The sequence below is a fragment of the Setaria italica genome, chromosome III (assembly GCF_000263155.2).
Source record: "Setaria italica strain Yugu1 chromosome III, Setaria_italica_v2.0, whole genome shotgun sequence".
Lineage (NCBI taxonomy): Eukaryota > Viridiplantae > Streptophyta > Magnoliopsida > Poales > Poaceae > Setaria > Setaria italica.
Window position 1 is genome coordinate 23852327 of NC_028452.1, and position 14758 is coordinate 23867084.

Below are 14758 nucleotides of genomic sequence, written 5' to 3' on the forward strand. Positions count from 1 at the left end.
GTGATGGGAGGTCATCCATCATCCCCACGGAGTGCAGTCTTCTTCATTGGGTTGATGCTGGCCTTATCTTTTTGCGGATCAAGCGGATCCGGTTCGAGCACACCGGCGGCCGCCCTTGTACCAGGGGATGAGCGAGAAGAGGAAGGCGACCAGTGGGTCCGCTCCGAGCACACCGGTGGTTGCCTTCGTACTGGGGATGAGTAAGGAGAGGAAGGCGGCCAGCGGGTTGGTGATGCAACCACGACCGGCTGAGCAACGTGCGGTGACGCGTGTTTTACAGGAACGTGTGCAGGGTAACAGTAACTCGATGGTTGAGAGGCCGCCCTTTTCTTCCGGACTAAAAGTAGGTATATATGTGGGTTATCCACCTTTCAGGAATATATAGGGACGCCCTTTTTTTAATGGGAAAGACCTTCCATTAACTAAAGATTGCTTCAACGTCCCTGGTGAGAAGGCTGATTACGTCATTTGGAATTAAATCTGACCAGAGCATTATTACTTCTTGTTTGAGATTCTCGCTCCAACGCTAGCATGAGCTACTCCCTCTATCCTAAAAATAAATGTATTTCGGGTTATGCACCCGAATACAGAAGTAGTCTTGACGTATATTTTTTAATGTACTGGTAAAAGATTGTGCCTATTCCATTGATAAGGAAGACGAGATATAGTCTGGTAACCAAAAGGAATGATAGAAGGATTATTCTCACACTATTAACATTGCTAGGTCTTTTGCTAATGCCGTTGCCCCCGATGCTAGCTTCAATTTAATTTTTGCTATCAGTGATGTGGAGGATGTTTCATAGAGCCTATAAACTCATGATTTCCTTTTCTCCAAAATTCCCCATATGATCAGTAGGTGAGGCTCCATAGCATTTTTCGAGCGACAGATGGTGTTGTGGTAATGTATGTCCACTAGCCTTGTGCATCAGTACTTTGCTGCCATACCGATGGTTATAAGCTCAGGAGCGAGCCAGTGCACAGTAAGAGTAAAAGGCACCAAATCCTTTGTATGAATCTACACTCCGCTAGTAGGCATATACAGCCTCTCTGCATAGCGGGTAGGACGGGCGGGCGGTGCGGCCAGCCATGTTGGGCGAGAGGGTATGAGGATTAGATGTGGTTTTGGATGATGGGCTAGGCGAAGAACTTGCATTTTTGGGGCACCCAGGACCTCCACGCGATGCAGATCTGGGGCTCTTTGGTGCATCCAATAAATTCTTCTTTGTACGCTGAGGCAGCCATATAAACTCTAATTGTGGTTATAGTTTCCATTCGATTTGGTCTTCCCATTGTAATTGTTGCTTGACATTGTGAATCAGGTTCCACTGTGACGAATTTGCTTAAGCGGGTGTTAGTGATGTCGTTTGAGATGTCGAGGTCTCTGATCCAAGTATGCTATGCTCCAGTGCCTCTGCCATTTTTTTTTTTGGGTTCTGAAGATGGCAAAACGCTCGGTGCAATGTCCTTCGGTTGGTGGTCTTGGACCCATCCTGAGTGCCCCAAAATCTTGTTTTTCAACCGTTGCCTAGGGAGATTGTTGTGCATGCAGCGAGGAGGGGTCATCAGTTTTCGTCGCCCAAGCCTCCCTATGACCCGCATTCGTGCGGTAGCCAACGAAGGCGCTGAGATAATGCAATTTCTTTAGGTTAAGCACACGAAGACCCCATTCTATTTTGACAAGCTCCAAGCAGCTTCTTGTCTAGTTGACTTTGCATTTGCCGCCTACAAGTTCTCTATCACCCGCTCATAAGAAGTGTTTCCTCGATTTATCTAGCTCGTTTAGCACCACTTTCGTCATGTTTAGGATGGTAAGAAGGTGTACCGACGGAGAGATTGAGATCGATTTGGTTAAAGCTCATCTACCCTGCCTTAATAATGAGGTCCACTTCAGACCGATAGCTTTGCAGCAGTTTTGTCCACTAAGAATTGCAACTCAATTTTTTGTAGTAGTCTGATCGCGAGCGGTAGTTCAATATCGTATTGAGAACCCCATTCATGTTACGGGTAGGTCAGCCAGGATTTCATCTTTATCAATGCTGCTGCAGCTGATGGGTGCCACGCTTATTTTCTTCGAGGGTTGTTTTTAGGCATGTAAGCTTGATGAACCGGTGCAGCGGTTTGTTTGAAAGCCTCCACATAAAGCCACGTAAGATCGTATGTGGACAGTCTAGAAAAAGAGATAAATCATAGAAATTCTCTCAAACTAGCAAAATATCAAGCCATCAATTCAGTAGACTAAAATCATCACAACCATTGGATTTATTATGTTTTAATTTTAAAAAATTACACACCTATGTTGTATCTAAATTACACACATCTGCCATTATGTAAATTAACTAAAGTAAAACCCTAATTTTCATATAAATTACACACTTATACCATTATAAGAAAGATTTAAAAAACCCCAAATTTGCATCTAAATTGTCCACCTAACATTATAAAAACTAACTTAAAGTAAACCTTTAAATTTGCTTCTAAATTATCCACATATGCTATTGTTAAAAATAACATGAGGTAACTCTAAATTTGAATCCAATTGACTTTCATTAAAAATATACCCCAAGTGTTGATTTCTGAGTAGGCTCTCAACCAAACACTTAGAAATATGAACATAAATGAGAGGAATTGAACCGTGAAGGGACTTGTATTTCTCCAAAATGTGATCCCTTGTACAGTGGGATGGCTTCCCTTTTATAGGGGGACCAATGGATATTTTGCATTCCAATATTATCCTAGTTAACTGCTACATTCTATGATGTACATGATGGTAAAAAGGAGTCCTAATCCGACTTGAACTCTACATGTGAGTCACGCAGTTCATTGCAATCTGACTTTTAAGAAAATTGAGGAAACTCAATCTAAAAATTTAATTGTTAGAAATGTGCCCTTATTTTTCTCAATGGGAGACTCAACATTAATTCTCACGAGGAAAAAAGATCTAGAAATTTTCACAAAATCAAAAACATCCGGGCATCAATCCTATAGACTCTATTACTCATAGCAATTGGTCTATTATGTTTTCTAAAAAATTATCTACCACTATCATTATGAAAATATTACCCATATATACGGTTAAAAAACAAATATAAAATAACCTCATAATCTTCATCTTAAATTACCCATACATATCAATAAACAAATAAATTTAAATACCCTTCTAAATTTGTATCTAAATTAGCCACGTATGTCATTATTAAAATAAGCAATAGTAAATATTTATTTTTTAATCTAATTATATGCATGTTCATTATACAGAAGTGTCAAAAATAAACTAATATATAATTCTAAATTACCTATATACATTATTATTAATATGAAAATATTAAGTTGGGGTATGTATGCATGATTGGTGTCACCATATAGATTATTTATATAAGGATGGGAGGAAGCCATGAAAATATTAATTTATTTTCATGTTAAATGTAGTGTATAGAGCTATGATGCAAGGTGAAAAAAAGTATGAATATGGATGAAAAAGTGTATAGAGTAATTGCTAAAGTTAATAACAACTGACGAGTACACATCTATATGAATAATTGAGTATTATGTTAGAATCTTAAATAGATGATAGAGTCGTACATAAATAATATTGATTATTAACTATGGGGTCTAATTTTTAAATTATTATTAGTCCGTGCTCTTGATAAGCTGGTTGAACTAAATCGAGCTGTGAAAATTGCATCCACATTCATAGTTGATTGCTTATTCCAGGACAGGAAGGTGAGACAGTGGCAGGAACTTCACTTATAATTACTACCTCTATTCTTAAATATAATGATGTTTAGAACAAGCTAGTTCAAAAATGAACCAATTTGCTTGTCCTAAATAACATATATACTGTGGTGAAGCCTACCATGATATCAAGCACCACGATCCTCATCGACCGAGGACGGGTCCCAAACAAGTCAACATCAGCAACCACACCTGGAAAACAAGCCACAAGCAAGACTGAGTATACTAATACTCAACAAGGCTTACCCATCAGGTGGTAATTACTCCACCAACTTCTAGACATGCAGGCTTTTGGCAGTGGGTTTGTTTTTGCCAAAAGCGACTAATAATTGATCCTTATTTTCAAGTTTTAGCATCAGGTTTTATATTCATTTATCATTCTAAGTAAGCACCTAATCTAGTCAAACGGAGTCCTCTATTTTAAATTGTAGGTCATTTTAGCATTTCTAAATATATAGTTTTTCTGTATATCTAGGTGCATTGAAAAAGCTAAGAACCTAGAAAAGCAAAAGATGATCTATAATTTGGAACGGAGGGAGTAATTAATTAGTACTCCTTCCATCCCAAAATATAGCTACATTAAATGTTCAAATTGTCCCAAATATAACAACGGTCAGGGTTCCAACCCCACATTTTACATATGAATGGACCAAAATACCCTTATCGTCTTATGTCTCCACGCGTCAACCAAATGGCTGGATCTCCGAACGGTTCGTCGCCCTCTCCCCTTATTCCGTGGTATAATTGGCGTTAATTTGGTGAAGTAAAAGATATGGCGCACACCTAATTTAGCAGCAAGCTTTTGCATGGTAAAAAAAAAATGCATATCGCAGTTGTTTGCATGGCTCTCAAAATTTAGAGCTGTTGAATCGCTGGTGCCAAATGAATCAGATTTGGCAAGCGCTGCTTTTTAGGCTATACAAATCTGACTCCATAGCAACAAAAAGGAAACTCAGCTGGATAACTTGCATCGGATGTGGAGCCAGGCAACACGGTTAGGCACCCGCAAAATTAGCGTGTCTTTATTGTGTAACAGAGCTGTGCGTAGAGGACGGAAGGAGTACTAGTTAGTAGGCAATCTGGCAATGCAAACGTGCAGTCGTGGGGATCAACTCAGGGTGATGCTGGAGTCGACCAGGATCGGGCTCCTGACGACGTGATCGTGCGACACCCAGCTCAGTGTCCCCTCGGCGAGCTTCTGCTCGGCGCTGGCTCCGGCGGCGCTCACTGTGACCGTGAACGTCTTCCTCTCCTTTACCTCCGTGAACTCTAGCTCCGCCGGCTCCACCTTGATACTCAGCCCTTTCGGCGCTTCGATCTTGGCGGTGTAGTTCGACTTCGCCGGACCGACGTTGGTCACCGTCCGGTTCACCGCGAATGGCTCGGCGCGCAGCGGCACCAGTATCGCCGGGTAGTTCAGCTCCGCTGCACCGATGGGTTCGATCTCCGTGCAGGTCAAGCTAGCGTTTCCGGCAATGGTTTTCAGGGCCGCCTCGCCGAGGAGCTTGCAGACGTAGCCGGCGTAGTCGCGCACGCCGAGGTCATACACCAGGCCGGGATCGACGGCCCTCGTCGGGACCACATGTCCGGCGCCGACGGCGTAGAAGCTTGCCTCCCGGTGCTCTTCGTCCATGATCTTGTGGCCGTCGTTGTCGACGGCGCTGGACGTCGTCATGATGGCGGACTTGATCGCAGAGGGGGACCAGTCCGGGTGCGCCTTCTTGACGAGCGCCACGATGCCGGTGACGTGCGGCGTCGCCATGGACGTGCCGGAGATGACGTTGAAGCTGTAGGACCCGGGCCCCGCGACGGGCACCTCCGACGGCCACGCGGCGAGGATGTTGAGCCCCGGCGCCATGATGTCCGGCTTGAGCACGCCGGGGCTGGCGACGCTGGGACCCCGCGACGAGAAGGCCGCCACGATCGGCGCCGGCTTCACGCCGACGACGGTGCTGTTGAACACGATCGTTGCCGTATGGTTGGACGTCGACGAGCCCTTCATGGCGTAGCCCATGATCTTGTTTCCGTCGACCGCGGTCACCTGCGACATGGGGAGGTCGTAGTACTTCTCCAGGACGATGGTGTATCCGAAATCGGGTTCGTTGATGAACACGATGCCGACGCCGCCAGCCTCCCGGACAGCTTGGATCGAGCTCATGGGTGGCACCGGCGTCTCGGTGTCGCACACGACCATCATGCCGGTGATGTTGACGTCGAAGAAGTCGCAGTAGTTCATGCCCTGAGAGTAGTAGAGGGGATACACCATGGAGCTGAAGTGCTTGTCCTGAGTCAACGACTCGCCTTCGAACATCTCGCCGTCGCCGAGCCGCACGGTGGCGCGGAAGCTCCGGTCCACCGACCCGGCCGCCACGGTCAGCATCCACGGCGCTTCGTTGGACAGCGTGGAGGGCAGCGGGCCGCTGTTCCCACCAGCGCACACCACGAGGACGCCCTTGGACATCGCCGCGAACGCGCCGATGGCGATCGGGTCCTTGTCCAGCGGCGTGGAGACGCCGCCGAGGGACACCGAGAGGACGTCGACGCCGTCCCTCACGGCGGCGTCCATCCCGGCCAGCAAGTCGGACTCGAAGCACCCTTGGGCATCGCAGACCTTGTACACGGCCAGGTGCGCACCGGGCGCCATCCCAGCCGCGGTGCCGCCGCCGGCACCGAGGCCGAAGGCCGAGGCGCCTTCCACGAACCGGCCGGCTGCCGTGCCAGTGGTGTGCGTCCCGTGCCCGACGTCGTCGGCGATGGTGTTGTCCCCGACGAACGACGCAGCGCCGATGAGCTTATTGTTGCACCGCACGGGAGGCTGGCAGCCGCCCTTCCATTTGGCGGGCGGCGGCGGCATGCCCTCGTCGCGGAATGAAGGGTGCTTCTCGTCGATCCCGGTGTCCAGGAACCCGATGATGGCGCCCTCGCCGTAGCTCGTCTCGTTCCAGACGCCTTGGTCGGGCTCCAGCCCGAGGAACGCCGGCGTGCGCGTGGTCATGAGCTGGAACCTCCGCTCCGGGAACGCGCGCACGAACCCCGGCTTCCTCGACACGGCGGCGAGCTCGGCGTCCGTCAGCCTCGCCGCGAACCCGGACAGCACGCTCCTGTACGAGTGGCGGATGCGCCGCGGGGCGCCGCCGCCGCCGGAGTCCTGCATGAACGACTCGTGCCAGAAGCGGTGCGCGGCCTCGTCGTCCGCGTGCTGCAGGTGCGCCGCCGGCGGAGGCTCGACGAGCACGATGTAGGTTCGGGCGGCGCCATGGGACCGCCGGTGCTCCGCGCCGCCGTTGGGGACGTAGCCGAGGACGGGGCACGCCGCGGCGACCAAGACAAGGGCGCGGACGACGCGTGCAGCCGGCGAAATCGCCATGCACCCCATGATGGTTTTGTGAGCACGATCGGACGAAGATGCATTTGGAGTTTATATACCCGGAGAGATCCCCGGCAGGGTTTGTTCATCTTGTTTCGCTGCATCGGTCTACCGTGCACGCATGCGTGATCCCAAGATACAAGGCACTGCGCCCCTAAAACCATGAACTCGCGAAACGCGTGTGCCGTCGATTTGTTGCTCTCTTGAGTCCGTGGTCCGGACTCAACAGCATCGATTTGGTTTGGTGTTGCTTGCATTGCATATTTAGTGTGACGCGCGAATTCTGACCCTTTTCGGGGCAGCAAGAACTTGTGTGTTCCTGGTGTACGGAGTACATCGGTAGGTGACCATGTAAAAGAGCACATTGTTCAAAAGAGAGGTTTTGCACTTCTCAAAGAGCTACTGTCGCAACCAAGAGTGTTAAACATGTGTGTGACCTTTGCATCTGCATGTATATGTAGTTTGCAGTCCATCTGGGTGTCCATTCACATTCTCATATGCAAGTTATGTGATCAAGATCAACCCCTACTACACATGCTTCACTGAATCTAGTTCTTCAGTAGACTGAACAATGGAAATATGGAGGAGATCAGAAGTCTCGACAATATTTACAGAGGTTTAGTACAGAAACATTGAAGTTAACCACCAGTGCTCATGACTGAACAATCAGGGCATGATGCAATCTAGAGTGAAATCAACAGCCACACAAGTCCGCAGCTATCTCAGCAACTAGTCCAATAATCCATATGGCATGACAGAAGCCTAGAAGAGTTCACATCCACTAGCTCTACGCGACTGGGGACCCAAGGGTATATCTAGTATCGCTTATACAGAACAGAAAGCAATGGGTCCACATTGTAATCATGCCCTTTCTTGTCGGAGCAGCACTCCGGGCACTCATAGTGACCTATATGCTCTGCTTGAGCAGCCGTTACCTTAACACATTTACCATGAAACCAACGATCACACTCATCACAACAGATCCAAAACCCATTCCTACGGTAATGGTTACCACAGCTTGCACAGACGGTCGGCTCCGTACCACAGCCTTCATCTTCATCCTCGATCTCCACATTCTGTTCAACAACCAACCAAGAACTCTTTGCATAAGAAAAATGGAACTCATTTTGTGTTAGCTTCATGCATTAATATCTCGATTTGCATATTCTGAGCTTTGAAAAAAATAAACGCAGCGTACCATTTTCTCTAGATGACATATGCGGTGATATGTGTCACTAGCGACAAAAGCTTCATGAACAGTTTGCAGACTGTTGATCAAAGCGGACAAGTGCTGCCTGCTAGACAAAAACGAGCAATAATTCACTGTGACACATGTTTTCACCTAAAGCTTTCACAAAAACTTGACATCAATGCAGGGCAAAACATTAATAACTAAACATATGCCACAAGGGACTCTTGAAGTACAACATAATTTCAATAACTGAATCAGAAAACAAGGAGACAGTTTTCTAATTTGGCATGGCACAAGGATGATGCAGCAGAAAAGAATCTAATTAATAAGCTTATGAAACAAATTTATTGCAACATAGTCGTTCAGCTAAGCCAACCTTTCCATTTTTTAGGATGATTTACTCTTGACTATATAATGTATGATGATTTGGAGAAGAATAGATGGATGTTGACCCCACTACTAAAAGCAAACTAACACCAAGTATTTTGGTTGGCTTGTACAGGATAGACAGGGACTCCTTGCTAACTTTGGAGATTTTATTGCGAGATTCAATTTATAAATACCAAATAATTTCATTAAAGGGCTCGTGTCATCACAAAATGAATATACCATAATCAAAATGAAAACTTTTTGCTCGAAAAAATCAAAATGAAAACTTTGGTGCAAAGTTTTTTTTTCACCCAAGATAATTCTTTAGCATGTGTAAACACTAAAAACAAGACATCCAATTAGTAGTTAGTGTGAACTAAGTAGAGCTAAATGCCAGCATGGAAATGTTGAAATCTAGCTCCGATATGCTTACTACAATAGCCCACAATTAGTCAGATGTTTCCATTTGTAAAAACTCATTTTTGTTATTTTTGCTAAATTATCAGTTTTATTTTCATTTTACAATTTGCAAAAATTGTAGCTATAGTGAGAAAGTAAGTACTAGTTGGAGGAACTCCAAAAGTTCCCTTATATTACCCCAAAACCTGATTTAGGGAGAAAAATAAAAAAACAAGATCCAACAACTCTCCTATTTTCCCCGCAAAAATACAACGACCCAAAAAACTCCCCCGTCGTCCCGCGTATATCCGCATCGCGACTCCTCCCCAATCGGCCCCGCGTCTTCCTTTCCCGCGTGCAGAGCCGGTCCCGCCGAAACTTTTCCCCGCTCGCGCCAGTTCTGGGAGGAGGCAAGCGTCGGAGGCACGAGCGGGCTTGCGGCGGCGGCGCGAGTGGCCTTGTGGCGGTGGCGGCGCAAACAGGCTTGCGATGCATCGACCACGTTCATCTGCTCCAGTTCGGCAGGGGCAAGAACGGCCTGCGTCGATCCCCCACCCTCCCCTGTAGCCATCTCAATCAATCCCACCCGCCGCCGCACCTTCGTTCATCGTGAATCGCCACCACCGCCGCCGTGGCACCTCAAGAGGCGCCCAACGCCAAGAACCACGAGACCGAGGCCCCTACGTCGTACCCGACGCGCGGCTCCGACCTCATCGGCCTCTCATCGTTAACTACGCCTGTCGCCACGCCCTCATCGGTACGGAATCGAGGCCGGACCTCGCCGGGTGAGCTCGAACTCCGCTGCCTTTCCCCGTCGCCATCCGAGCCTCCCTCACCCTCTCTTCTCCTTGTTTGGCCACGCAGAACCTCCGGAGGCTATACCGACGCGCGGAAGCAAGAACCCGAGGCCGGAACCCTGTCCACCGCGCGCGCCAGCAAGCCCTGTCCGCCTCCAGCCATCGCTCGTCATGCTCGTCATGAAATCAACGGCGACGACACCCTGGTGAGCTGCACGAAATCAAGACGACGCGGCGGAGGACAGAAGTAGGTGGCTCGAGCGCGCTTACCGTGGAAGGAGAAGGCAGCGTAGAGCAGCAGGAGGACGGGGAACCGGAGCGGCGGGGGTGGCGGCCCAGCTTAGGGGGCCCACGCGTGCTAATGTGGCAAGTTTTATTATTGGGGATCTGCTGTGGGATGTAATGATTTTGGAGAAAAAAAAATTAGTAGAGCTCCCAATACATAGTTTTGGGGAAGAATTTTTTGGGAAACTCCTGGAGATGCCCTTACGGCTGTAATTTCTCTACAACAACCGCAGGCGCCATCGATTGTTTTCCATTTTCCATGTGCATTAAACTCAAGTGCAAATTATGAGAAAGCAGAATGCAAGGGCATTCTGTGCCAAACTCCAACTATAATATACTGTAATGTTTCTTTTTTATATGTATACTGTAGTGTTTCAGGTCATGTCTAAAAGTATCAATTCACATTTACTACAAATTTCACAGACAAAGTGGGAAAGAAATCAAAATTCATAAAAGTAGGAAAAGTGCAAGAGGTTGAAACAACATAGAGGTACAATGTCCTAACTTGTCTACATGATTTTTCATATAAATGGAATGCAAATGAACATTTCCTTCTCATAATGATCCCAGGGATCGAATTAAACTTAAATCTCTCTACAGCATCTGCATACAGTTATCCTTCAAATTAATCTTTCATATTTTAGTAAACAAAATACACATACAGAGCATGACTGTGCCTGACGAGATGTTTATAGTGCTTGTTAGGCACTAGCTAAAGGAGATGAAATATCTTGGTGATCTTTCGGGGTTTCTAATTGACAGAAAAAAAATTTCTAGTATGCTCATTATTCTCATACCTTGCTTGAGTCCCCAAATTGGCACCGAGGAAGAAGGAGATCCGAATAAGCCATGCATCACAGTGCGTGGCAATATATGCAAGCCACTTTGGGTGTTTCATGTTGCCCCTGACTAGTTTAATGCCGAACATTCTTGGATCAGGCTGCCCAGGTGGCATGAGCAACTTCGGCGGCCGCAGCTCCCAATTCCCATCACTGTTGCCATACAGGTACAGGGACTCTGTACCTGCAAGCAAAACACAAGTTGGCTGATTTATCTGGTCACAACATTGCAAGCATTTAACCACTGTAACATTGATTGATCCGACGAGCAGGAGCGCTCACCTGCGTTGTACTTACGAGAGAACGCCTTCTCATCTGCACAACACACAAGGCTAATATACAGTTAGTGGCAGAGCTAAGAGTTTTGGGACATTCCCTGACATGACATTGTCGACATATTACAGGCTAAAGTATGCAGTAGTGAAAATTAAATAGCACAATCACATAATGTTCCAGTAGAGGTAAACAGGTAGCCAACACAAGGAAGTAATTGCAGAGAATTACCGATGTGAGATTTCACATTTTTATCGTGAGCTTGTAAGAAAACGTCTCGTTTGAGAAATGCACCCCAAACAATGAAATAAGATTTGTGTGCTTTTTTATACCCCATTGTGAGCTTAATCTTGTTGAGAAATTCACCTTTTCTTCTTCTGGAAATACGCCTCAACACACAAAGTTGCAGAAACAGATGAACATGCTTATCATGTTGCGATTCTAAAAAAAGGAGAAACAAGTTTACAATGTTGATATATAGTCGTTCGATCAGCACGCAGTGAAGAAAGAAAACCCCATGAGGTTCATCACTTTATCGTGAGCGACGAACCAAGGTTAATTAAATGACGGGAAAATAAATCTGTGTGGAGGATATCCTTTCGTTTAGATCCACGAGAGGCAAGAACGGGAAGAACAGCGAGGGTTTTCTCACCTGTGGTGAGGGCGCGGATGAGGGCGGCGCGGCGGCAGGTGAAGTCCCTGAAGATGCACTCCACGGTGTACGACGGCGTGCTCGGCCTTGCCGGCGGCGGGAGCGGGGCAGGCGCCGCGGCGGGCGGCGTCTCCATGGGCGCGGCCGTGGCCTGGCTGCGCAGGGGCGTCTGGGCCGGTAGCGGCGAGCATCGGGAGCTTGCGGGCAGAGGCGGTGGAGGGCCCGCGGGCGTGCCCGTGGCCTGGCCGTGCAGAGGCTGGGCTGGTAGCGGCGAGCGTGGGGAGCTCGCGAGAGAGATGGAGAGCGGAAGCAGAGCCGACGCCGAGGCACGGAAATGCCACAGGAAGCTGTGCTGGGTGAGTCGGTGTAGAATCTCTTTCTGTTGTCTCAACTCCCACGGGAAAAGTGCCCCATTTTTCCATCTCATCATCCCACCCCCTCTTTCACCTTTTTCTGATAATCACCCTCTTTAACCGTTTTTTTGTCCTAAACATGAAGTAGAGGCTTTGCCTTTACTCTCCCTTCTTTTTGCTCCTATAGTAGTATCCATTGGCACCAATTGGCAATTGTACAGTCAGTGGATTCCTCATTCTCCACACCCGCGTCCAAACTGCAATTAATCTCAATCTATATTGATAATTGGTTGCAAATATATTGTCAAGTATATACTCCACATCAGAGGGCAATTAACAAAAGCTATTCTAGAAATAATGAAGCTCTTGGTGTAAGGTTAAACGGGCAACTGCATTATCCTAGTACTTTGAAGTACCAGACTTGTCATTTGAGTAGCATTCTTGCAAAAAGAAAAATAGTGGCAAATTTGCAAATGTCCTGCTGTTGTTAAAACATACTCCCTCAGGGACAGGGAGTAGCATATTACAACAACCGTGCAAATTAGAAACACTTTGGATTCTACCAGAATACAAGTGCATGTCTTAAAGCATAGCAATAATTAGAAGACACCGTAGTCTTTCTCATATTAGAAAGATATAAACCATTAACACATCGACATAGTGGCAACAGCACTTTGACTATCAATATCAATAAAATTGTATTGCTTTAAATGGAACGATTTATGTGTCAAAAAAATAATTTTTATATATAATGAATCTAATAGTGCTAATTTTATATTGTCAATCTATATAAATTTCAGATAATGGTAATAAAAATTTTAAAAATGATTTAGGACCATAAACCTAGATGGAAGTATATTTGCAATTAATAAATTTCAGATAACGGTAACAAAAAATTAAAAATGATTTAGGACAAATAGACCTAGATGAGAGTATATTTGCAATTAGACCATGTGTGCACGTTCTTTTTTTCAAAAAGACTCGAACTTCTATACATGGTTTTTCTTTGACTTCCATGTTTCCACACCGTGATATGATGACGATTTGTAGCCAGTAAAGATTTTCATATTGCATATATTATCATAATGAAATGATCAATTTAATATATTCCTTTCCTCAAACATTTAATTTCTATCGAAGGAGGTACCAATTGAACATGAAACCAAACACTGCCCTAGAAATGAATATAAACATTAAATGAATCCTACCATTAATGAAGTCTGCTAGCTGCATCATTGACTTCTTTTTACCGCGCGTGTTTGCACTTTTGCCCTGTAGTATTGTGAGGGAAGAATGGCAATGGAAATATCTATAGCTCGGCAGGGCAGCCAACTAGGTGTGTAGGTAAGAGTTTTAAACTGCAATAACAATTTATGTTGTTCTAAACTTTCTTGTTAACTTACTGCATATATATTAGCTAGTACAAGTACTCTACATCAGAGGCCAATTAGCAACAAAAATGATAGAAATGAAGCTCTTCATGTAAGTTATGAAAACTAATATACAAATGACAAAACCAGGCAAATTGGAAACACGTTTGGACTCTTCGTTCCAAAGACACGTGTCAAACAAATAAGCAAAGCAATTAGATCGGAACATACAATCAGTTCCCACTGTGGTTGCTCAGGCAAAGCATACTATGAGTCGTTGCTGCCATAGCTGTTTACCCATGTCCCATGTTGCAATGGAAAAGCTTCAATTGTTTTTTTTTCATTGAACTATCGCTGGTATATAATTTTGATCCACCAACTGAAATGACAACTTCAGCCATCACTATTAAAAGCCGGATAAAACATCCCTGTCACCCAGTACCTCCTAGTTTTTTATACATGTTTGTTGGTCTTCAGGTCGTGGCTACTAATTAACAAACAGCACAAGAAAACTTAAATCAAGCACAAGACAGACAGGGAGTCGTAACATGGTGACCTTGAGAGGCTTGCGGCCGAGGATAAAGTCCATCTTGACATCTACCTTGAAGAACTTTGTGCCCAAATCCTTAACACGTCATTATCAGAAGTAAATTGATGAACAAAAACCAAGATCTTTGTGACAGCGTGGGACCATGAAGCACATTGGTGGTATGAAAAGTAGTTTTTACCAACATTACTAATAACCATATATACCTTTTCCATTAGCAGCATGAATCTAATCTTGGCCAGTGGTCTCATGAGTGGTAAACTTGGTGCATTGGTAACATCATCTGTAGCGCTAGAGTCAAAATAACAATTTGTATTAATCCCATAAGAAGGAACAATGGCAGACGAGAACCTCTATGGATGACTACGCTTCATTGGTTTTGAACCACCATCTCGATGGGGAACATACCTCTTGTTGAATCTATACCAATGATCATGAATTGTGTATCCAGTTCTTTTACATAGTTGACAAACGAGCCCCTCACCTGAATCAAAAGAGGCTGATGCACCTTGTCCACGACCAGAAGGAATACTGAAGCCACCATGACTAGAACCAGCACCACGACCACTGTGCCTACGAGGGG

General features: G+C 45.8%; 2 protein-coding genes across 5 annotated transcripts; both read right to left on the reverse strand.

The window, feature by feature from the left end:
* Positions 1-4557: 4557 nt before the first annotated feature.
* Positions 4558-6987, reverse strand: LOC101776189 (subtilisin-like protease SBT1.7). The gene has a single exon (XM_004963768.3). It carries the CDS (start codon positions 6884-6886, stop codon positions 4841-4843), a length of 2046 nt encoding a protein of 681 aa, XP_004963825.2. The 5' UTR covers positions 6887-6987; the 3' UTR covers positions 4558-4840.
* Positions 6988-7659: 672 nt separating this feature from the next.
* Positions 7660-12281, reverse strand: LOC101757940 (PHD finger protein ALFIN-LIKE 3). 4 transcript variants are annotated; one of them, XM_022824906.1, is made up of 7 exons: positions 11906-12281; positions 11620-11694; positions 11263-11295; positions 10939-11164; positions 10127-10246; positions 8298-8394; positions 7660-8175 (listed from the first exon to the last, which is right to left on the reverse strand). In XM_022824906.1, exons 1-7 carry the CDS (start codon positions 12039-12041, stop codon positions 7915-7917), a joined length of 948 nt encoding a protein of 315 aa, XP_022680641.1. In that variant the 5' UTR covers positions 12042-12281; the 3' UTR covers positions 7660-7914. The 4 variants fall into 4 exon arrangements, with proteins under 4 accessions (XP_022680641.1, XP_022680642.1, XP_022680644.1 ...); XM_022824907.1 differs by lacking the exon at positions 11620-11694; XM_022824909.1 differs by lacking the exon at positions 10127-10246 and having other exon boundaries at positions 11906-12280.
* Between the last annotated feature and the right edge of the window lie 2477 nt (positions 12282-14758).

Excerpts from the sequence above, each read along its gene's own strand:
- LOC101776189 (XM_004963768.3), bottom strand. The coding sequence starts at position 6,886 with ATGCAGGACTCCGGCGGCGGCGGCGCCCCGCGGCGCATCCGCCACTCG.
- LOC101757940 (XM_022824906.1), bottom strand. The coding sequence starts at position 12,041 with ATGGAGACGCCGCCCGCCGCGGCGCCTGCCCCGCTCCCGCCGCCGGCA. Across the intron at positions 11,296-11,619 it reads TATTTCCAGAAGAAGAAAAG|ATGAGAAGGCGTTCTCTCGT; the intron begins GTGAATTTCTCA and ends TGTGTTGTGCAG. Across the intron at positions 8,176-8,297 it reads TATGTCATCTAGAGAAAATG|AATGTGGAGATCGAGGATGA; the intron begins GTACGCTGCGTT and ends GTTGTTGAACAG.